The 24728-nt window shown below is 40.5% G+C and overlaps 1 protein-coding gene across 3 annotated transcripts in view; it reads left to right on the forward strand.

Annotated features, from left to right (window-relative positions):
- The window catches only part of STOX2 (storkhead box 2), a 281677-nt gene that overhangs the window by 203353 nt on the left and 53596 nt on the right, over positions 1 to 24728 (forward strand). For all 3 annotated transcript variants that reach the window (XM_077477288.1, XM_077477290.1, XM_077477289.1), the window contains exon 2: positions 20241 to 20393. In XM_077477288.1, coding sequence (XP_077333414.1) covers positions 20241 to 20393 — 153 coding nt within the window. The remainder of the gene's footprint in view (positions 1 to 20240; positions 20394 to 24728) is intronic.

Here is a 24728-nt window from a genome sequence, read left to right on the forward strand (position 1 = left end):
GTGAAGTAGGGCATTTTACGCTCTTGCCAGGTTGTTATTGTTGTGGTGACTTTGTCAGGGACATCTCCCCCACCCGTGGTCCAACCAAGACTCTATTGTGAGTTTATATTCCTTGATTGTATCAATTTATAGAGAATACACCCCTGAAATGCAGAACCGCAAAGCTTTCAGCAGATCCCTAAGTATGTGAAAAAGATGGGTAGGTTATGGAGCACCCTCACCAGGGTGACAAGCTGTAGAGATCAGGATTGGTTGCCTGCCTATTTCACTGATCCGAAGGCTTGAATACTTTAAGGAGCACAGGCTTGGAACAGTGATGCAGATAAGCAGGTTGGTGACTAAGTAGGTATTAAACCCAGAGGCTGCCAAGTAACCAACATTTTACAAGCAGTATAGCAATGGCCCCTGCATGTCTTTCAGTACAGAGGTTCAAACTCTACCTCACTCCAGCTAAATTATAATAAAAGTTTAATGAGCTGCAGATTGTCACTTTAAGGCACTCCTTCCTAACTTCTTAAGGCATGTGTAAACCTATTCACTGAAATGTCCCTGTTTAAGCTTAAGGCCTCATGCACACGAGACGCAGTTAAACGTGTGTTCAGATGCAGTTGGACACTTTTTTCAACTGCCCCTGAACTCATTCAATGTTATCCTATGTGTCCATACACACAGTCTCGTTTTTTTGCCGTTTTTATGCAGTTGCATTTAACCTCGTTTTTCCAGAAGCAAAAAAATGGGTTCAGACGCAAAAAATTTCCACGTTTCAGACACTAAATGCGGCACCCGCGTTTGCGCTTATAAGCGGTTTTTTAAAGGAACCCAATTTTTTTGGACCTGAAAACTCAGAAATATGATCTGAGTATGACATTTTGTGACCCTTTGCTTCCTATCACCAAGTGACCCCGAGATAGGGGGCCCCAAGTCGGGTCGCAAAATGTCATGCACTTTTCTGCATCAGAGAATGGCATTTTGTAACCCGAATTTGGGGGCCCATATCTTGGGGCCACTTATTGCCAAGAACCCCAAATTTGGTATGCAGACACTGTGGAACTAGCACTACAACATGTCCAAATTTGAGGTTCCTATCACCAAGTGACCCTGAGATAGGGGCCCCAAAGTCGGGTCGCAAAATGTCATGCACTTTTCTGCATCAGAGAATGACATTTTGTAACCAGACTTGTCGGGGGGTAGGTACGCAGCTGCACATACATGTTTGTGAAATATCCAATGGAGATTCGCTGTCCCATCAACGGATGGGTCCAATATCGACGAGCTCTGACTCTGGACCTCTCACGAAATTTGCGACGACGTTGCTGTCTCATCAAGAGCAACATCAGGAGCATTTCCTGACATATATTCAATATGGGATCCATTTCAAAATATATACCACAGAAAGAGAGGCAAATGCAAGTGTACAACTGCTCTCTATGCTTCTGCTGCTCACTCTGAAAATAGCAGAAATAGTTAAAAAAACATGCTTTGAGAGCTTGGGGAGGGTCTACATGATGTTATCTTTATAAACGCAAACGCAGCTAAACGCGGCATGCAAACGCGGCAAAACATGCGTTTCTGAACGCACGTTTCAGCTTTTTTTGAGCAGAGTTTTCACCTGCGTCTCGTGTGCATGAGGCCTTAGTGTGTTACTTTTTTGGTAAATCTGCCTTGGTTAGATTGGTGGCGTTTGTCAAATCCTGTTTTAATTTCACAAAACCCAACCCACCTAACTGTGAATCCCATGGGGGTTGGGTATTAATACTAAATTCTTCCCAAGCTGGCCAAAGCCATGGAGAACATTAAACAAAAATATTTTATATATTGCAGCTTTAAGGGTTACATAGAAAAAAAGCTTTTTAGGTGGTTTTGAAACCTGTGAGGGTTTTTTTTTATTCTTTATCAAGTGGCAATATGCCTGACTTGACTAAAAATGAAAAGAATTCCTTCTAGTGCACTTATTCCCAGCTCATTCTCTGCCACTCAGTGATATAGTGACCTCCCAGTTTATCATTACAGGTGACTGATTCATTCTTGGTACTAATGGACATCACAATGTTCTGCACTAGTAGCCCTGGCTCTTCCAACGTCTAACTACCTGAACAGCCTGTCTATTGAGTACGTCACGTGACATCCCATTGTATTCGGTCTTTTTCATAACAGACTCGTTTTTATGCTTGCATCCACTCTGGTCACTATGGTTGTTGCATTTCACAATGCTGTATGTGGGCTCTGTGTGCCCAGTGTTAGAAAAAAAAATATTTATGCATAAACTCTCAAACCCCAGGTGTTGTACATGTAGGGTTGCCACTTTCTCTTCAAGCCAAACCCGAACACTTTAGCGGTGCACTGTAAAAAATGTTGTAACGTGTCTGGGTTTCTGGCGGACTGCAACCCGGACACATGATTCAAAACCCGAACTATTCAGGTGAATCCCGGACAGGTGGCAACCCACTTCCAGGCCCAAGCTGTGCTGGCAGTAGGGTTGCAACCTTATCCCTGTAAACCCGAACACATATGAATTAAACAGGTTCTGGGTTTAATTTATTGCAGATACGGCACCAAGTCATTTTAATTACCACCTTAATCAGCCACGGAACCCGTGTAACTAATGTTCATAGCTAGGGGGAGATTGAGGACAGTGTTGTCCTCTGTCCTCTTCTGCAGACAGATTGTGGCAAATGGAACTTCAGTGTCTGTACACTGATCTAATGATTTAGCTGCTAAAAATGCTGCATGTACAATTTTTAGTCCATTAGAGTATGTTATGCAGCCCATTAATTTCGTTTTTTTTATTAGGTTTGCACCAATGCCACTTTTTTAAGACCGTACAAGTACCGATACTTTTTTTTCTCCCCAAGTACTCGCAAATGCTGATTACTGATAACTTTTTATTTTTTTTTATGTCATGTGATGTTGGCACTAATATGCAGCACTGATGGGAACTGATAGGTGGCACTGATGAGGCATGGGACGTGTCAGTGTTTTTTTGTTTTTTTTAATTATTTTTCCGATGCTTCCTTTTTTGGGGTAAGTGGACGTTGTCAGTGGGGTTTTTTTAAATGTCTTTTTTTATATTTTTTATTATTTTTACAATTTTACTTTAAAATATTTATTCCAATGATTCCTTTTTTATTTAGTTTTTCAACCCTGTTGGGGGGTGGGGGGCTTTGGTGAGATGTCAGGGGGCTCCTGACATCTCCCCTTTGAGACAGAGAAAGGGGCTGAGGACACACATTCCCCAGTCACTTTCTCTGCAGCCTCAGCTGCACTGAAGATGAATGGACAGGAGAGACAGAGGCTCCTCTCCATTCATAAACTGAAGCATCGTAAATCCAGTTTACAATGCTCACTTATGAATGGACAGAGTCAGTGACTGTTCATTCAGAAAAGGAAGGACATGGTAAATGACATTTATACCATCTCCTTCATCTGCTCTCTACCCTGAAAGGTCTGGGATGGGGGGGGGGAACCGGAGGAGGACAGGGGGGACAGTCAGGGATGATCGGTGGGAGGGGGGGGGGGGTTGCAATCACCAATCACCCTGTGAGGCTTTCAGTAAAGCAGCTGAAATCCATGGGAGGGAGAGGAGGAGAAGGGCTGTCAGATGCTTTATTGAAATCCGTGCAGGGAGATTGGTGATTGTAACACCCCCCACCGCATCGATTGTTCCTGACTGTCCAGGTATTGGGTCAAGCATTGGAGCATGTGCACAAGTACAAGCTTGATATTGGTGCAACCCTATTTTTTATTATAATTAATCATAATTTAGATAGAAATATTGTAAGTACCTGAAATGATATAGCTACCTCCTGTAATCTGTACAACTCGAAGAGGTGAGCCAATCAGTCTGGCTCTGCTACTGTGAACATGTGCGGACAGGAGGAGAGAACAGAGTAATAATTCATGGATTTGTTGCTGATTCTATATTGTCCATCCACATTCTATGGCTGTGTTGTTGAAGGTCAGGGACTCTGGTGCACTGTCAGATAGGGGTGCCTATTCCACACAATCTCTTGAGAATTAGAAATCCCTTTGAAGGTAAAACTATTTGTGCATTTGCTTCAGCTATGTATTTACCTACTTGTCTGGAGTTCAGTTTTAATGCAAACTAATATGCAAGACCTGCAGCTGGTACCTGACAGTATGTCGCCCCCCGCCCCCCCTCCTGCATTGTCTGGAGCACCCTTTTCACCTATTCCCAATTTCTCCTAGTGGAATATATGTGAAACACTGCTATCTCTCACAAGGCAGTGTCCTGGTTGTGGGGGCCATGGCTCAGGGTATGCAAATCAGGGTGTATTTGATTTAAATCAAGTCGATTTAACTAAGTAGTAAAAAGGCCTGATTTAAATCGCCTTGATTTAAATCATAATTTTTAAAGAGAAACACTCATCTCTGTCCCACAGCTCCTCCTCTGACCCGCTGTTGACTCACCGACAGTCCCATTCACTTTAATGGGATGGCCGGTGGTGCAGCAGTGACACAACTAGGTGAGGGATATGGCGGCAGCAGGTGAGTAGATGGCCACTAACAGGCGCTGCCATGTTGGTTCTGATATGGCAGATGCTCTTTAAATGTAAGGACTTAATCTTGCTGGCAGTTAGAATTTTTAATATTTGCAAACAAAATGAAGGTTTCCTATTTTGAATAAGCTGTCAGGTTAGTAAAATAGCGATATCAGAACCGAGTCAGTCATACAGTTTGTAGTGTACATAGATTTGCAAAACGATGAGATAAAGTAATATTCCTGAACTTTGTTTTATCTCACGGTTACTGTGAAATTGTGTGAATGCATCAATGCAGTGCATGTTATCTGAGCTTGCAGAGCTTGGATTCATTGAATGAGTTTACCAAAAATGTAAATATTGCATTACTAACATAACTAAGCTCCATTTCATGCTGAATAAACTAAATTATTAATGTATCTTAAATAGAAAAATATATAAAACGTATTAATAAGCTAAACCTCAGCTGAAGCTTTGTTATTGGTTTTCCAGTATTGTGGACAGAGCTCTCGTTTTAGGGCCCATTCGCATTTTTACGCAGCATTGCATTAGTGCTTTTTGTGTTGAGGCAGCCCAATCATTGGAATGGTGTGTCAGTGTACCATAACGCAGCCACAGGCTGACATGTGCACAACAAAACACATGTGCTTTACTTGTTGATGGGGTTGTTTTAATTCTTTAAATGAACAATTAAGGTGTTGTAATGTATTCACATCCAGTGTGCATGTATCTGGAAGTGTTTTTTTTTTTCATTTCATACCGTTTCATTCTTTAAGGCCCCCCATTAACACCTGAGCAATTTTCTGCTTGTAGCTCCAAAACGCTCAACAAGCCAAATCCCATTCATTTCAGTGGCCCCTGTTCACATCTGAGCGATCTGTCGACTGAAGCAAAACGCCTGTCTTTAAAAAGTACATGAGCTTCTTTTTGGCAGATTACAAGCGTTTTTGACCCCATAGACTTCAATAGAAACACCTGAATTGAGCATTTTCAGCTTTAAGCGGGGTTCCACCCTAAAGTGGAACCTCCGCTGATCGGGACCCTCCCCCCCTCCGGTGTCACAATTGGCACCTTTCAGGGGGGAGGGGGGTGGAGATACCTGTCAAAGACAGGTATTTACACCCACTTCCGGGCATAGACTCCCGTGGGAGTCTACGCTATTTCCTGTCCTGCCGCGCTGTCTGCTGGGACACACACGGGTCTCAGAGACAGCGCAGAGAATTCCTATTGCGCTGCGCAACTCGCGCATGCGCAGTAGGGAACCGGGAAGTGAAGCCGATTCGCTTCACTTCCTGATTCCCTCACCTAGAATGGTGACGGCAGCAGCCGAGAGCCGAGCGATCGATCGGCCTCGGCTGCTGGCATCGCTGGAACCCGGGACAGGTGAGTGTCCATTTATTAAAAGTCAGCAGCTGTAGTATTTATAGCTGCTGGCTTTTAATATTTTTTTTTTTTGGTGGAATCCCTCTTTAAATAGTAGCTCTCCACCCCTAATTTCCTCTGACTCTCCTCCCCCTAGTGCTTTCTATTGGCTAAACAAAAGCGCTTGAATCTGTAAAACACTTGTAATACACTTCTAAAACACTTTAAAAATGCTTGTAAAAATCTGAAAAAACACTTTTTTTTTTAAATGCCCAAAAAGCATTAGTAAATCGCTACGCTCAGGTGTGAATGGAGCCTTCGAGATTTAATGTTTTATTCCACCCAGAACATTTATTTTGGATAGAGAAGAGAATAGTTAGAACCTCTGTCAGGTTTTTATTGCTGTTTATTTTTATTTATTACAGGTACTTATAAAGCGCTGTCAAGTTATGCAGCCCTTCACGTATATATTGTACATTCACATCAGTTCCTGTCCTCAAGGAGCTCACAATGTAAGGTCTCTAACTCACATACATACACATACTAGGACCAATTTAGACCGGAACCAACCATCAGGTCTTTGGAGTGTGGCAGAAAACCGGTGTACCCGGAGGAAACCCATGCAGACACAGGGAGAACATCCAAACTTCAAGCAGGTAGTGTCATGGTTGGGACGCAAACCGGTGACCCTAGGGTTACTAGGGGGAAGTGCTAACCGCTTAGCCACTGTGCTTGCCCAGGTTTTCAGCTTTTGCTAATTTTTGGACCAGCAGAACACTACCATAGTACAGCTGTGCAGAGATATTTATTGAGATCTTGAGACAGACTTGGACAATTCATACTAAATATATGATTAAAAAATGCTCAAGCAGAGGTTATCTCTAGCGAACTGAATCGTAGGGCAAAACAACCAATAGATCTAAACTGCTGGAGTTTTAGAATTGAGAGCAAATGGTGGAGCTTTATATGAAACACACAACAGCACAAAAGGAAGCCAAGTGTCTGGGCAATACGGTTTATTCAGGTTGTATAATCTAACATACAACTAGTGTATAGGTTGGTGGCCTGATCCCCAACCAGGCCACCAGAAATGGAGGCAGTTTGGACTATTGCGGTACAATAAGAACAGTACAATGAACAATATAATAAAGTAATAATAGTAAAAAATACAGATGATTTTATTGATGCCAAAAAACAGATCATCATTAACATATTAAAAGACATAAGCGCAGTACACATCATTTTTTTATTTTTATTATTTTTTGACTACCTATTTGCTTTTTTGATCTAATCACAGATAACCTCCTGATGAAGCGGTAAAAGTCCGCGAAACTAGTCGAGGAAACTGATATCTGTGATCAACATCTGTATTGTGACTACTCACTGATGATATAGATATACATGTGTACTGCGCTTATGTCTTTTAATATGTAAATGATGATCTGTTTTTTGGCATCAATAAAATCATCTGTATTTTTTACTATTATTACTTTATTATATTGTTCATTGTACTGTTCTTATTGTACCGCAATAGTCCAAACTGCCTCCATTTCTGGTGGCCTGGTTGGGGATCAGGCCACCAACCTATACACTACTTGATTTCTGGATGATGGTACAAAATTCTACAATTTTATCCCTATTTTCTACCATATAGAGGTCACATTTAATGTTTCTAACATACAACTAAATGGGTATATAACCTCCAAAAGCGTTTTGATCATTTACAACATAAGTTACATAGTAATCCACAATCATTGAAACAGTTGTAGAACAGCCAATGGATACATTTTTATAAACCTAGGTAAATTAAAAACAAGACTAAATATAACAAAAAAATGAGACGAGGGAAAAAAATAAAAATAAAATGAAAAAAATAAAAAGGAATAAGCGTAATTCATATACTGAATGATTATAGACGTGAATAAAACCGTAGAGAATATAAACTGGTCCATGGTAGAATTATAGTGAAGTGTAAGACTTGACGCATTTCGCGGCCTTATCAGAAGCATAAACCATGGAAAATATCTAAAAACAAAAAAATATTAATTCTAAATGGTCAAAAGGATAATTGATTTTAGTTAGGTAAATAAAAGAAAAAAATGTATATAAAGGTTTGTTACCAGGTTGCATATTGAACCTACATTTGTGCAGCGGCAGTGCAGCATTGAAAGTCGCCAAAAAATCGCAAGGTCTCATTTCCAGGCACTGCGGTCCCCAAGAGGGCGATAGCAACCAGCACAGACAATTCCTGGGCCGTGTGTGTGAATGGACAACCCTGTGAAGGGAAAAAGTAGTGAGCCTGATAGAAAATCTAAGATGCAAAATAAATGCATGAGAAAGAAAGGTGATTAATGTAGAATGTAAATAGATTATAAAGGTGAAAATGAGCGAGGTGAGCGATAAAGGGTGTGAAGGAAAAAAGAGAAAACAAAGAAAAATGCTGGCGTTTTTAGATTTTACTGTAAATTTGGGAGGTTTTCCCCTTATTTACTTGCCCCAGTGATGGGGGTTACCATACAGAATCCCTCCAACAGGTACACAGACAGCAATAGAAACCTCAAAGGTTCGTGCCCTTCCCCATTCTATAAAAAAAGAAAAAAAAAATGAAATTTACTTTAATAAAATACAGGCTTTGTTTTCATTTAGTAGATGCATGTGTTGGTAATATAGTATAGCTTATGTGTCTCTTAATATTTTGATCGTCATTTTATTACCTGTGACTTGTTTATATTATGCTAAAATTGGACCTTCGTCCAAAAAATGAAACCGATAATTAGATATGGAATATTCCTTGCACAACCAGTTATCAGAAGAATCTTATATAGTGCTCTTGGATAAACTATTTGTGCAATAGCGTTTTTTTGTTTTTTTTATTAGAATGTGTTGCTGCTCACATTGAAATGTGTTTCCCACACCTAGCAATATAAATCCATCAGGAAGTGCAGCGCAACGTATTAGGATAAATATATCTCCATGAACAATGTATCTCCATGAACAATGTATCCACTAATAAATATCACCTTCCACAGTAAACAAATATATCATACACAGATGCTTCAGAACAACAAATTAAAGCCTCGCTCATTTTCATGCGTCTTCTATATGCATCAGCGTCCCTGTAATATTTTAAACAATTGTGTTTAATGCACAAAAAAGTCAACAAAATAAGTCCTTTATAATAATAGGACATATCCACTGTGCACTCCATTAACTCCTTCTCGTGCAAATTTTTGTATGACCCCAAACACACCTCCAAGATGACCAATGCAGCTGAAGGTAAAGGTGATGGACTGGCCAAGCATGTCCCCAGACCTAAACCCTATTGAGCATCTGTGGGGCCTTCTCAGAGGGAAGGTGGAGGAGCACAAGGTCTCTAACATCCACCACCTCTGTCATGTGGTCATGGAGGAGTGGAACATAACTCCAGTGGCAACCTGTAAAGCTCTGGTGAACTCCATGCCCAAGAGTTAAGGCAGTGGTGGAAAATTTATTTTTTTGCCAGCAGTTTAGATGTTAATAGCTGTGCGAGTTATTTTGAGGTGACAGCAAATTTACACTGTTATACAAGCTGTACACTCACTACTTTACATTGTAGCAAAGTGTAATTTCTTCAGTGTTGTCACATGAAAAGATAAAATAGTTACAAAAATGTGAGGGGTGTACTCACTTGTGAGAAACTGTATCTCACAATACCCATGAAGGTCTCCATTTCTAATGGTCTGCACATTTTTGCATTTTTCTTGTTTGAGTACTGTGCTTAGTATTCCCGCATTGGCTCTGCATTTTTATATCAGAAATGGTGGGTAGTGTAAGGCAGACATTCACTCTACCTGTCATTGGCTCTAGGTGTACCCATACAGAGTGGTCATACTGTATCTTTTAATCTATCGTTCCTTGACTCCCTGCACTGTGAGCTAAGCACTCCTGATGACTATACATTGTACATAGCATAATCACGACCAGTGTTGACTTCATTGACTAAATTAACACGGTTTTGGTCGACTAAAATATGACTAAAACGAAAATGGCATTTTAGTCAAGACTATAAAACTTAATGCCGAATCTTCAGAGCACATGTGCCAGTGATGTCACTGGCTTCATGCAGGGTGAATGTCTCCTAAACATGCACAGTTTTCATTTTACCTACAGGTAAACCTTATTATGTGCTCACCTGTAGGTAAAAATCACCAAGCGGGGTTTACAAACTCTTTAACATATCACAATGGCTAAATCTGTGTCTGTAGTGCATGTTCAAACCTTAATACCATAAATAATAAACATTATTATATTATTTTTCTCTTTACTATATATAATGATTTTGGAAATGAGAGAAATGTTTATGTAATGCATTACAATTTAACTAAACCCATTCGATTTTAGTCCACTAAATTGTACTGGAGATTTTAGTTGACTGAGCATGACTAAAACTAAAACAATTCAGATGCCTAAATAAGGCCTAATAAATTTCCTAGTGCGGCATACAGTATACTTTATTATTTAAGTCCCCATGTTATCTAAAATCTAGCCTGGTTGAAAGCTTGACACCTTACCTATTAAGGGCCCCTTCACACCCCTCTGTTCCAGTGTAATGCTTTAAGACGTATCACGTTAAGTCAGTTCTTTAATTTAACCGGTTCCCGAGCGGCGCACACCGATGTACGTCGACAGAATGGCACGGGCAGGCATATTGGCGTACAGGTACGTCCAATCTTTAATGCCGCCCTGTCATCGCGAGCGCGCTGGTCTGGACCCCCGTGAGTCCGGTCGCGGGTCCCGCGGACTCGATCGCTGTGGGCATACCCGTGATCATCTCACGGGGCGACTGAACGGAGAAATGCAGTTGTAAACAGCATTTCCCTGTTCTGCCTAGCAACTAGTGATGCTGATCTCTGCTCCATGTGATTGGAGCAGAGATCAGTGTTCACTAAATGAAAGTCCAGCCCCCCACAGTTAGTAACACGCCCCTAGGAACACTTAACCCCTACACTGCCACCCACTGGTTAACCCCCTTCACTGCCAGTGTCATTTACACAGGAATCACTGCATTTATATAGCAGTGATTGCTGTATAAATGACAATAGTCCCAAAAATGTGTCAAAAAGTCTGTGTCTGCCATAATGTCACAGTCACAATAAAAATCGCTGATCGCCGCCATTACTAGTAAAAAAAATAAATAAAAATGCCATAAAACTATCCCCTATTTTGTAAACGCTATAACTTTTGCGCAAAACCAATCAATAATCGCTTATTGCGTTTTTTTTTTTTTTTTACCAAAAATATGTAGAAGAATACGTATCGGCCTAAACTGAGGGAAAAAATGTTTTTTTATACATTTTTGGGGGATATTGATTATAACAAATAAGTAAAAAATAATGTTTTTTTTTTTTTTAATTATCGCTCTATTTTTGTTTATATCACAAAAAATAAAAACCGCAGGGGTGATCAAATACCACCAAAAAAAAAGCTCCATTTGTGGGAAAAAAAGGACGCCAATTTTGTTTGGGAGCCACGTCGCATGACCGCGCAATTGTCAGTTAAAGCGACGCAGTGCCGAATCGCAAAAAGTGGTCTGGTCTTTGACCAGCAAAATGGTCCGGGGCTGAAGTGGTTAATTGGGCTACCAGCACAAAAGAATAGCCAAATAAAGTATCTACGATGTTTTTATTGGTGTACCACAGTGCACAGTACTGTTACCTTAACACCGTAGTGTGTAGCCAGCCTGACTGATTCAAATTTACCATGATTGGCCCACTGTCTGTACATTTTAGATCAGGTTACTTTTTATTTGTATTCATTTATTTTAATTCTTTATCCAAGCATTGATTTGGGCCTTGTTCTCACACATGCAAGTTGCAGTTGATGCATTTTCCAGGTGTGTTTTTTGCTTTGCTTATGCATTTTTTTATGCATTTTGCATTTTTGGAGTTGTCTGTTGTCTTTCAGGAGAAACCAGCAAAAGCTCAGCAGAAATGCATCAAAGCTCAGCAGAAATGCATCAAAACACAAGCACTGTGTTTTTGATGCATTATCTTTGCATTTCCATTGAAGTCTATGGAACAAAATTCATCCTGCTGCAGGTAAAAAATGTCCCCGATCACTTCTTGGAAAATGCAGAGATATGAATGTGACTTGCAGGAAACCATGTTAAATGGACTGTAGTGCGTTTCTGGAAAACTGAAAACTTTCTGACCTATCCAGAACATATCTGAAAAGTTTCTGAATAACATTGGCAATTTACTGATTATACTTAAATGGAAGTTGAGTTTGTGCAGAAATCCAATTGTGTAGTTTAGATCTGCCTAGAGCTGCACGATTAATCATTAAGAATTATTGCAATTTTTTTCCCGTTGCGATCTTGACAATGTATTTCCCAATTCTTTCTATGCAGAGAATTCTCTCTGCTCTGCTATAGCCAACAGCTGTCAAAAGAAAGGGAAAAAAATTGGGCATAATCACAGCATTCTTTAGCTGTGGAATTTAAAGCGGAGGTTCACACAAAAATTAAACCTCTGCTTTTCGCCCGCCCTCCGTGGTCACTTTTGACACCTTTCAGGGGGGAGGGGGGTGCAGATACCCGTCTAAGACAGGTATTTGCACCCACTTCCAGGCATAGACTCCCATGGGAGTCTATGCCTCTTCCAGTCCCGCCTCGCTCTATGCTGGGACACACAGGTACCAGAGACAGCGCGGACTATTCTCATTGCGCTGTGGGACTCGCGCATGCACAGTATGGAAGTGAAGCCACAACTCTTTACTTCCTGATTCCCTCACCGAGAATGCCGCCGGCAGCAGCCAAGAGCCGAGCGATTGCTCAGCTTCGACTGCCGACAACGCTGGACTCGAGGAAAGGTAATTGTCCATTTATTAAAAGTCAGCAGCTGCAGTATTTGTAGCTGCTGGCTTTTAATATATATATATATATTTTTTTTTAGGTGGACTCCCTCTTTAAGTATAAGCATTGTAACAATTTGTCCTTTTAGATCAAAGAAATACACTTTGTTGTGTAAATGAGAAACGGTTTAACCACTTAAACACTAAACCTTTTTCTGACATTTATTGGTTTTAAGTTAAAATCATTTTTCTTTTGCTAGAAAATTACTTAGAACCCACAAACATTATATAATTTTTTATTTTTTTTAGTGGTAGAGACCCTAGCCACTTCCTGCCCACTGTATGCAGAATGACGGCCGGGAAGTGGCTCTGTTATCCTGACTGGACGTCAAATGACATCCAGCAGGATAACATGCGGCGTGCGCCCATGGGGCCGCGCGGCGTATGCGAGTGCGGTGTTCAGTCTGACACCCTGCATCTCCGATCATAAGGAACCTCTGTCAGAGGCTTCTTACCACGTGATCAGCTGTGACCAATCACAGCTGATCATCGCCTGAACCAGGAAGTGCCAGTAAATGGCATTTCTCAGTTTGTGCCGACAGGGAGAGCCAATTGGCAGCTCTCCATGTCAGAGGGGGGTCTGTGCTTATAATCAGCACATTGATTATCAGCACAGCCCCCTCAGATGTGCCACAGCACCTTTGCCCATAAGCTGTCAGTCAGTGCCTCATAAAAACACAGCTCACAGTGCCCATAAAAGTGCCAATCAGTGCCCACCACCAGTGCCAGTCATTGCCCATCTCAGTGCCCAGCAGTAAAACCTGTCAGTACCTCAACATCAGTGCTGCCTCATCAGGGCCAATCAGTGAAGGAGAAAAAATTTTATAACGAAGAAAAACTTCTTTTTTTTTTTTTTTCAAAAATTCTGTTCTTTTTTTAATTTAGCAAAAGATAAAAACCGCAGAGGTGATCAAATACCACCAAAAGAAAGCTCTATTTGTGGGAACAAAATGATAAAAATTTTGTTTGGGTACAGTGTAGCCTGACCGCGCAATTGTCATTCAAAGTGCAAAAGAGCTGAAAGCTGAAAATTGTCCTGGGTGGGAAGGGGCGAAAGTGGCTAGAGAATAAAATGGTGGTGGTTGCAATATTTTATGTCACACTGTATTTGCGCATCAGGCATTCAAATGCAATTTTTTGGGAAAAAATTACACTTTAAACAAACCAGTAACGTTAGCCCAATTTTTTTTTTTTGTATAATGTGAAAGATTTTACGCTGTGAGAATCGTGAGAGAATCCCGATCGCCTAAAAAACTGACAGGTGGACCTGATCAGAAAGCTTGTGTGAAAGGGGCCTTAGTGTTAGCAGGCTGTTCACGTTGCTCACATACTCATATTATTTGTTTTCATAGGAGTCTAGGGATGGTCAAAGCTGAAGTTAGAACCTGATTGGCTGTCATGCAGAGCTGCACCAGATTTTGCACTCCAGTTTTCCTAAATCAACCCCACATTTCTTGCGTGTCTGCGGAGTGCCATTTCAGATTTCCTAGCAGAAGACACTAATTTACACACACACACATATATATATATATATATATACACATACATACATACATACATACATACATACATACATATATATATATATATATATATATATATATATATATATATATATATATATATATATATATATATATATATATATATATATATATATATACACATACGCATATATACACACACACACACACATATATATATATATAATTATACACACATACACACACACACACACACACACGCAGGCCCTGAAAAACGCTGAACTGCACGGCTTTCTCATCTCCCTCTGGCTGTGAGCTGAAAAATGAGAACTCTCTATAAACAACAACAAAAGTTAATGGACTCCATAAAAGATGGGACTAAAGCAAGATTTGTACTATCTTCTCTGTCTTGGAGAGAACCATTCTTAGTAAATTCTGTTCTGAAACGAGTTTTATGTGTACAATGGGAAACGCATCGCATGCCACTGGCAATGTCCTCCTGGTAAACATTTCAAATGTAATTTTTGCACTGGAGCTATAGACTCTTCACATGAAAGACTTACTATATCCTACATAGAGATTGCCCTGAGACAAATCAAGTCTTCATTGAAGAAAAAAGTTACGTAACTCTGTATTATGTTAGGAAACCCCATCTTCCGGATATACTTGAATAAATATACTCTGTGCTCCTATGAAGTCATTTTTCTTTGTCAATGGTAGGGGGTTGTCACAGCATTCAACTTGGGCTCCAAGTCCTGCTTAGTTTATACTTTGGGCTTAATGCATTAAAGCGTAAATAATTAATAAAGGTTCTATGGGAGAAAAAAAGTTCACTTGGGACTGCATATTATTGTTTTGAATGTAGCATTATCCTAATGCTGAATGTACAAATATATATTCATTTATGCAAAAATATTACTTTTCAGGGAAAAATAATAATTTTACATGAATTTTGGCTTGAAAATATGAGGGACTTTGTGCTGTCCGTGGTGCTGATTGCATTGGCGTTTTTTTTTTTTACTTTATCTAGAAATTTTGAAAAATAAAACTACACAAAGTTTAACTTCTGTGTTGTACCTGCAGCGGAGGACTGAAGAGTATCCTGGTCACTGAAAGGGTCTTAGGGCAGGCCTGGATCTAGGAACCAGCACTGCACAACCTACATACAACTATATACATAGCTGAACCCTATACAGTAAAGCATTGGTTAAAAGGAAACACTTTGTTCAAAATAAAAACAAAAAATCTGACTTTATTTTAGCATTAAAGATAACAAATACGTCTCCTGATGCATAAAGTTGTATTTTACGCAGACGATATGGTTTTGTTCCTCGGAGATCCAAATGTATCCCTTAAATCGGCACTATTAACTCCGGAGCAGTTCCCTGTTTTCTCTGGCCTTAAAACTGCGGAAAATCACAACTGATCTTTACCAATTACGGTCCAAGATAAAACCCTGCTTTTCCAGTGGGTAACATAAATAAAATATCTGGGTATACAAGTGATTTATTATTTATTTTTGTACAGATTTTAAGGACGATGAAGTTGCTTCTCTTGTTCCTATATGTACTTAGAGTCCTGTCTAGATCCAATTGTCTCTTTCTAAACAACAGACACACAAATATCCTCCTTTGTATGGAATAATAGGACTCCCAGACTTGGCTAATCTTATTTTAAGACCAGCTTTATCTTTTGGAGACCAGGCACTCCCCAACTTCTTTCAGTATTTTCTGGCAGGACGACTTTCGCATTGCCCACAACTAGCTTACGCATGATAAAGAAAATGCTTTGGTTGTAGTTGAAGCTGCATCCCTGGACTCAAATGAGGCACTGCAGTAAGGCTGAAACAACTACTCAATTAATCGACAACTAATCGATTATGAAATCGATTACTATTTTCATAATCTATTAATCGACCAGTAACATAATGGGGTTAAAAAAAATAAAATTAGCCCTTTATATAAAAAGAGCAAATAATCACTACTGTATATATTACTTTCACTGTTCTACAGTAAAAAAATGAACCCCTTACAGTAGTGATTATCTGCTATAAAGGGCTCATTTTTAGTTTTTTTTTTAACCCCATTATTTTGCTAAGCGTTTTAGCCCTTGTACACACGGTCGGACATTCTGACAACCAAATCTGTTGGATTTTGTCTGACAGATTTTGTCCGAAACTGTTGCATACACACGGTCGGACAAAGTTGTTGGAAAATCCGATTGTACATAACATGATGATGTTATTTCATTACGACGGGACTACATTCAGGCTAGTAGCCAATAGCTTTGGTCTAGGAATTTGATCTGAGCATGCGTGGCACTTTGTCCGATCGGAATTCTCTACACATGATCGGACAAAGTACGATCGGATCATGTTGTCGGAAAGTTTTATAGCCCAGCTGGAAAACTTGGTCCGTCGGATACTCTGACGGAAACAGTCCGATGGACCCCACACACTGTTGGATTATCCGACAACGCGGTCTGATCGGACATTGTCCATCAGAATGTCCGACCGTGTGTACAAGGGCTAAGACCTGGTTCACATCTATGTGTTTGTTGGTGCTTTTTGCAGAAATGCACTACAGTTAATTTACATGGTTTCCTATAGGACACGTTCACATCTGAAAGGGTCAGGGACTTTTAATGCAAAATGGTGCTTTATTGGTTCAATCTACTTCAATGGAGAAGCTGCAGAAAAGCATGTAATGCGTTTTTGCACAATTTTGTGTTTTTTAATCTGCCCAAAAAAATGCAAATTGCAGTAAAATCACGTGCGCAAAAATCAAAACGCACAGCAAAAACAAATCAAAAGCAAACTGCATAGGTGTGTACCGAGCCTCATGTTGGCCACACAGATCGATTTTCAAATCTTTGTACAATCGCTGAATGAAAGACTTTTGTTTGAAATTTTCACTTGTTTTTAAAATTCCTTTGACTAAGATGTTTTCTATTATTTCCAAATTTTCCCGTCGCTGTAGTTGAAAATGAACGTCAGTTTGACCCATATTTATTATTATTTTTTTTATGGTTATTAACCAATTAATCTAAACAATAATCGGCCAACTAATCGATTATGAAAATAATCATTAGTTGCATCCCTACACTGCAGTCACTTCTTTAATACCTCGCCAGTCGTAATATGACAACTACAATTAAAGCGGTTCTCCACCCTAAAGGGGAAGTTCCGCTAATCTGATCCCTCCCCCCCTCTGATGCCACAATCGGCACCTTTCAGGGGGGTGCAGTTACCTGGATAATCCAGGTATCTGCACCCACTTCCGGGACAGACTGCCACAGACCCCGCAGATGCCCCCCCCCCCCGGTTGTGTTCTGGGAAACACACAGTTCCCAGGACACAGCGGGGACCAGAAGAGGCGCGCAAGCGCGACTCGTGCATGCGCAGTAGGGAACCGGGCAGTGAAGCCGCAACGCTTCACTTCCCGATTCCCTGACAGAGGATATCGGCGGGGGCAGCAGAGAGACGAGCGATCGCTCGTCATCTGCCGCCGACATCGCTGGACCCTGGGACAGGTAAGTGTCGATTTATTAAAAGTCAGCAGCTGCAATATTTGTAGCTGCTGGCTTTTAATATTTTTTTTTTTTTTTTTTAGGTGCAGAACCGCTTTAAAGAATGGGACAGGACTCAAGTCCTCCATAAAGTTACTGCTAAACAATGATCTCCTTATAGTCCTTTAAAAAAAATAATCCTAATCTTCCATACCTACCTTTTTATATCCTGAAGTCAGTCATTTGGGTATCAAAGGATATTAAGGTCTTTGGGGGACTTGTTTGGTAATGGTAAACTCCTTTCCTTTACTGCATTGAAATCTCAACACTCCCTCCCAAAATGGTATCTGTTTTATCACAATTAATGGCACAGACTCTCCTTTCCATTTGACCTAGCAAATACCAACCTGTGTGAGTTGAGCCTTTGCAACAGCCTGCACTTCCAGCAAGTGCAGGGAGAAATGGACACTGGGTCTTACAAGTCTTGATAATGATTTGGGATTATGTCTGGGGTTTTCCATTTCAACAACTAAATTCAGCCAGACAGACTTTTAGGATTGTTCATCTCTGTTATGTCACACTGGCAAGACTGGGAACATTTAAGCTGGGCATACATGGAACGAAATTCATCCCGGTCAGCAGGGACCAGCAGAATGAGTGGGCTAGCTAGTTGCACATAAGTCGATCTATGGATGGGCTAGCTAGTTGCACATAAGTCGATCTATGGATGGGCTAGCTAATTGTACATAAGTCGATCTATGGATTGACTTGCATAAAACCAGCCTGTCTGGTTTTCTTGTAAAATCAATGCCGCTGACTATAGTGCACAATAGAACACAGAAGCGCTGTTTGAAGGATCTGCTGGTTGAATGAAACCTGCTGACCAAGAAAGAAAGAGAGCCTGGGCTCCCTTGATGCCTTCTGACTTGATACTGCAAGCTAAATGCATACAGAGCAAATCACTTCATATACACTATAGTACCAATAGTATAAGGACGCCCACCTTTACAGGCACATGAACTCTAATGGCATCCCAGTCTTAGTCAATAGGATTCCATATTGAGTTGACCCACCCTTTGCAGCTAAAACGGCTTTAACTCTTTTGGGAAGGCTGTTCACAAGGTTTAGGAGTGTGTCTATGGGAATGTTTGACCATTCTTCCAGAAGCGCATTTCTGAGGTTAGGTACTGTTCTGCCCAGAGAAGGCCTGACTCGGTCTCTGTTCTAATTCATCCCAAAGGTGTTGAGGTCAGGACTCTGTGCACACCAGTCAAGTTCCCCCACCCCAAACTTGCTCATCAATGTTTTTATGGACCTTGCTTCTTGCACTGATCCAAATCATTTGGTGGATGGGGGATTATGGTGTGGGGTTGTTTTTCAGGGTTTGGCCTCTTAGTTCCAGTGAAGGAAACTCTTGGAGAGCATGGAGTGGCTCACAAAAGGGGTCTGGTGCATCCTCGTTGAGTTTCAGGTCGTATTTCAGCCTGAATTTGTGGCTGAATTCGGGCCTGAAATTGACCAGAAGACGCACAGGACTCCAGTGCAATTCGCTCCGGAGATGTGTGAACCAGCTCCAATTCACAATATCTGGAATCCAGCAATGTTGGCACCCCAACCATTCGGCTGTCGGATGCTTCCCCCCACAATTGCTGGTAAGGGATCCCGACAGTGAAGCCTTGTGGCTTCAAAGCAGGGCCCTACTGCGCATGCGCTCCATTACTGGGCCGGAGGAACTTGACTGACCTGCACAGAGTCCTGACCTCAACCTGATAGAACACCTTTAGACACACTCCTAAATCTTGTGGACAGCCTTCCCAGAAGAGTGGAAGCTGTTATAGCTGCAAAGGGTGGGCCAACTCAATATTGAACCCTACAGACTAAGACTGGGATGCCATTAAATTTCATGTGCGTGTGAAGGCAGGCGTGCCAATACTTTTGGTAATACAGTATGTGTGTGTATATATATATTTGTATGTGTATGTGTGTATGTGTGTGTGTGTGTGTGTGTGTGTGTGTGTATATGTATATATATATATATATATATATATATATATATATATTTATACACAATTTAAAATAACATTTTATTTCAGGTGCTTTTGACATTTAAATGTATAGAAATGTTTTTCCAGTGCTCACATGGATACTTTGCAAGCAGTGGAATTTTGAGATTGTAATTACAAAGCACATTACTCTAATTCCTTATTCCCCACCCCTAGTGCCTGTAAATGATTGTAATCCTCTCCTCCAAGAACAGCCCACATCACACACTTTCCTGTCTAGCCGTGCTGCCGTACGCTGCAGTGGAAAGCGAATGAGTGTTCAGCACGGAGCAGTGGCTTTGCCACTTGTAATGCGGAATGCATTAGTGCAGTAACTGCCTGCAATGTCAGAAAGTATGTAAGCGATACATTTTTATCCTGTAAATGTCTTTTCTAATCTTGATGCATTTTAGAAAAAAAAAAGTTATATGACAAATGTTCTTTTTTCTTTATAGGTGATGTATCCCCTATTAGTATGTCTCCAATCAGCCAGTCACAGTTTATCCCTCTCGGGGAGATCCTTTGCTTGGCCATCTCAACTATGAATTCCGCAAGAAAACCTGTTACACAAGAAGCACTAATGGAGCACCTAACAACCTGCTTCCCAGGTAAACAAAGACTTTTCTCCTTTGCTCCCATTCTATTTCTTTGTCTACCCCCTTTCACATTCCCCCACTCTTGCACACTTGTTCTCCCCTCCCCGCTTGTATTTCAAGTTAGCAGTGTGTTTTATGCCTATTCTATCACTGCTGGAAACGAGAACAGTGTGGTGTTTTTTTGTTTTTTTTTTTTATCAGGCACTTGGTCGTGAAACATTATCTGTATTTGTGTTTTATGTTACAGACATCATTGTGAACTTTTTATGAGAGTATAGCTCCAGCCAAAACTTTTTTTTCTAGGTTTGGATAGACCAGGATTAGCTCAGAACCAGTTGTGTGTTTTTATTTTATTTTTTTTGACCTGACCACTATTTTTATTTACTATGTGCTGGCAGTAGCCCTTTATTGCAGTGTTTTTTTGTTGTTGTATAAAATTGCATGTAAATGTTGCAGAATTTAACATTCATGAAAAAAACCTGGTATACTGAATTTGCATTGTTTTACATAGGAAAAAAAAACTTTCCTGACAGCTTAGCTTTTCCTTTTCAGTAGATGTGCTGAGAACCGAGGCTAAGTTTTTCCTGCAGCACAGTGCACAAGTGTGAACATGGTCTAAGATACGCAAACAACCACCACTGAGCTGTTGAACTACAAGACTAAGCATGCTTTTTCAGCCAGTGCTGTGTTAGTATTTGTTTTGTAGTTTTTGTAATTGTAGCTTTTATGGTCAACATGGATCAAGTAGCTGCAGAATTTTATATATTAGATCCAACCTTCTACCTTACTTGGCCTTTTGAGTATGTTGGGTGTTAGCAATGTGATCTTGTATTCTTTATTACATAATATTAGTGTCATAATGGAAGTCCTTTTTATATCAGCAGTTTTTGCAAATCTCATAATCATTTAGGCAAACTTTGAAAAATGATTGTGCATAAGAATTGTGTGAGTTGTCTGTTCTATCACTGATAACCTTTCCATCGTTCTTTCATATTATCATGGTGGTGCCTTCATTATCTGCCCCATCGGCTCTTTCATATACAACACCCCCCTTTCTCTAAAACATTTTTAACAGTTTTAACACTACTGTTAGTGATATGTAAATTTAGAATTGATCAAAAGTCAGTTAAAGGATAAGTTCACCTTTCGAACATGTAACATGTTACGCTCATATTCGGGATGTTACATGTTACTGTAGCACCGGCCCTCGCACCCCTTCCTGACCCTCCTTTGTGCCAGCGAGCGGGGGATCTTCTCCCCCCACTGGCTGTCTCAGCCATGCAGTGCTCCTTTGCAGCTGTCGGCTTTTAGTTCTCAGTAAACTACCAGGGCACTGTTGCTTTCCAGGCTTTACCTACAAAAAAAATATGCATTTATTATTTTCTTTTAAAAAGTGAACTTCTACTTTAAGCCTTTAAGGAAACTGTCGTGAGATAATATGGAGGTTGCCATTGCTATTTCTACTTTATGGAAATACCTGGCTGTGATGCCATTGAGTATTATAATATTTTGGGTCACTGCCCTGGAAAAATGTTGCTGATCAAGAATTCTGACTGTACTCTTTCTAATCTGTGTTCTGAAAATATTAACCACTTAAGGACCAAGCTTCTTTCTTAGATTTGGTGTTTACAAGTCAAAAATTTTTTTTTTTTTGCTAGAAAATGACTTGAAACCCACAAACATATTATTTATATAATATATATAAAAAATTATATATATATTTATTATTATTATTCACGGTTTATATAGCGACAACAGTTTACACAGCACTCTACAATATAGGAGGGAATATATATATATATATATATATATATATATATATATATATATATATATATATAAATTTTTTACGGACAACCTAGAGAATAAAATGGAGTTTGTTGCAATAATTTTTCTCACACCGTATTTGCGCAGCGGTATTACAAGCACATTTTTTTGGGGAAAAAATTAACTTTTTTGAATTAAAAAATAAGACAACAGTAAAGTTAGCCCAATTTTTTTTATATTGGGTATCAATTTACTTGGTGTAACATTTCACAGCATGTCATGCTTCAAAGTTGCACCCACTCGTGGAATTGCAACAAACTTTTACCCTTATAAATCTCCATAGACTACGTTTAAAAAAATTCTACAGGTTGCATATTTTGAGTTAGAGGAGGTCCAGGGCTAGAATTATTGCTCTCACTCAAATGATCACAGCGATACCTCACATGTGTGGTTTGAACACCATTTGCGTATGCATTCACTTCTTTTTTCCTTATTTTATTTTATCTTTTATTAAAAAAAAAATATATATAAAAAAGGGTCACTTTTATTCTTATTACCAGGAATGTAAAGATCCCTTTTAATGGAAAGAAAACATGACAGGACCTTTCAAATATGATATCTGGGGTCATAAAGACCTCAGATCTCATATTTACACTAAAATGCAATGAAATGTAATTTGGGAAAAAAAAGTCCCCATAAGAGCACTGGGTGGAACTGACGTTTTGACGTCGCTTCCACCCTGCAATGATATGGAGACAGGTGGGGACCATCTTCCCCTCACTCGTCTCCATGTCAGGCTAGGGAGAGGATCCGATCGTCTCCGCCGCTACTGGCGGCTCCGGTAAATGGAGGAGAGCATCGGAGTGCTGCGGGGGGTGGGGGCCCTCTCCCGTCCCCAATAAGTGATCTCACAGCAAATCTGCCGCAGAGACCACTTTTATCTTGATGCAGACCACCTGCTCTTGAAGAGGATATTGGGGTTATGGTAGCTAGCTGCTACCATAACAATGGTATTCCTCTTCAAAGTAGCGACGTAAAACGACAGCGTGCAGTCTTGAAGTGGTTGAAGTCTTTTTTTTCGTTTAAAAATAACAAATACGTTATACTTGCACAGAGCAGCCCAGATCCTCCTCTTTTTCAGGTCCCTCCCTCCTGCTGAGTGCCCCCCACAGCAAGTGGCTTGCTATGGGGGCACCTGAGCTGAGCCGCTACTCGGTATGTCCATTCAGACACGGAGCTGTAGCTGGCTCGGCCCCACTCCCTCTCTCTCTTCATTGGCTCACTAACTTTGACAGCTGTGAGAGTCAATGGTGCCAATGAGGAGGGAGAGTCCTGGACAGCTGAGACTCTTGTGTGACATTCCTGGATCTAGATGGGGCTGAGGGGGGCTTTTGCACACAGAAGCTTTTTTTAACTTAATGCAATATGATAAAAAACCTTCTGACTTTAGAACCACTTGAAGCCAGTGACAGCCAGTCAACTAGTATTTTTAGAGAGAGGTCAACAGTAGCAGCCCCCATGGACAGGGTTGCTTTAATTTCGAGACAGAAGTGATGTATATTACTGCAGGAAATCTCGCCCAATGAAGTCTATGAAATTTTAGAATATATAGATTTCCATACACTGCTCAAAATAGTAACAAAAATTTTAACGGAAGCACCACACCACTGCTAATAGGCCAGATATAATTACTTTTAAAATTATTTTTTGGGGTACAATCCAAAAAAGTATCCCAACGCTTTTCAGGGTTCCCATGTTCTTTCTAGTCCATCAGGGCTAAAAAGAAGATAAGGACATCTCATCTCCATATCACGAAGAGCATTGTCAACCTGTGTTGAGACACCATCAAAGTTAATGGCGCCACATTGCAAATCGTAAATGACTTTGTACTGCACAAATGTGAAGCCAGCCTTGTAGCCGACTTTGCATGACAAAGTGAGATTCTAATGTTATCGTTTTGCTTTCGTTATAATGAGCTTGATTTTGCTCACGCTGTGGTGCTGATGCAGATGAGTAGAGAATGCCGATCAGAACGGCCAGTTCCATCAGCTGATCTCTCAGTTGTGTGATGTCAGTGAGCTTTCTCCTTCCCTGGTGGGCAGAGAGGAGGCTGCAGAACACATCTCAAAAAAAGGCACTTGTGCCGCGTACACACGACCGGACTTTCCAGCAGAATAGATCCAACAGGATCAGTCCGTCAGACAATCCGATCGTGTGTGGGCTAGTCCAATCATTTTTCAAAGAGAAAAATCTGACAGACCAATAAATAGAACATGTTTCAAATCTATCCAATGGACTCAATTCCGATGGACTAAAAAATGGGAAAACCGTTCGTCTGTGTGCTAGGCCGATGGACCAAATACGACGCAAGGGCAGCTATTGGCTACTGGCTATTGAACTTCCTTGTTTTGTCCCGTTTATGTCGTCGCGTTCAAAACGAACGGACTTTCGAACTGACTTAGTCCGTTCGTGTGTGGCCAAGTCCGTTAGTTCGGAAAGTCCATCGGAACTCCGCCAAAAGTCCGTCGGGAAGACGTTCGGACCTAGTCTGCCGGAAAGTCCGGTCGTGTGTACACAGCA

This window comes from Lithobates pipiens, unplaced genomic scaffold, assembly GCF_037356315.1.
Source record: "Lithobates pipiens isolate NorthernLeopardFrog02 unplaced genomic scaffold, aLitPip1_a1.2 Scaffold_13, whole genome shotgun sequence".
Lineage (NCBI taxonomy): Eukaryota > Metazoa > Chordata > Amphibia > Anura > Ranidae > Lithobates > Lithobates pipiens.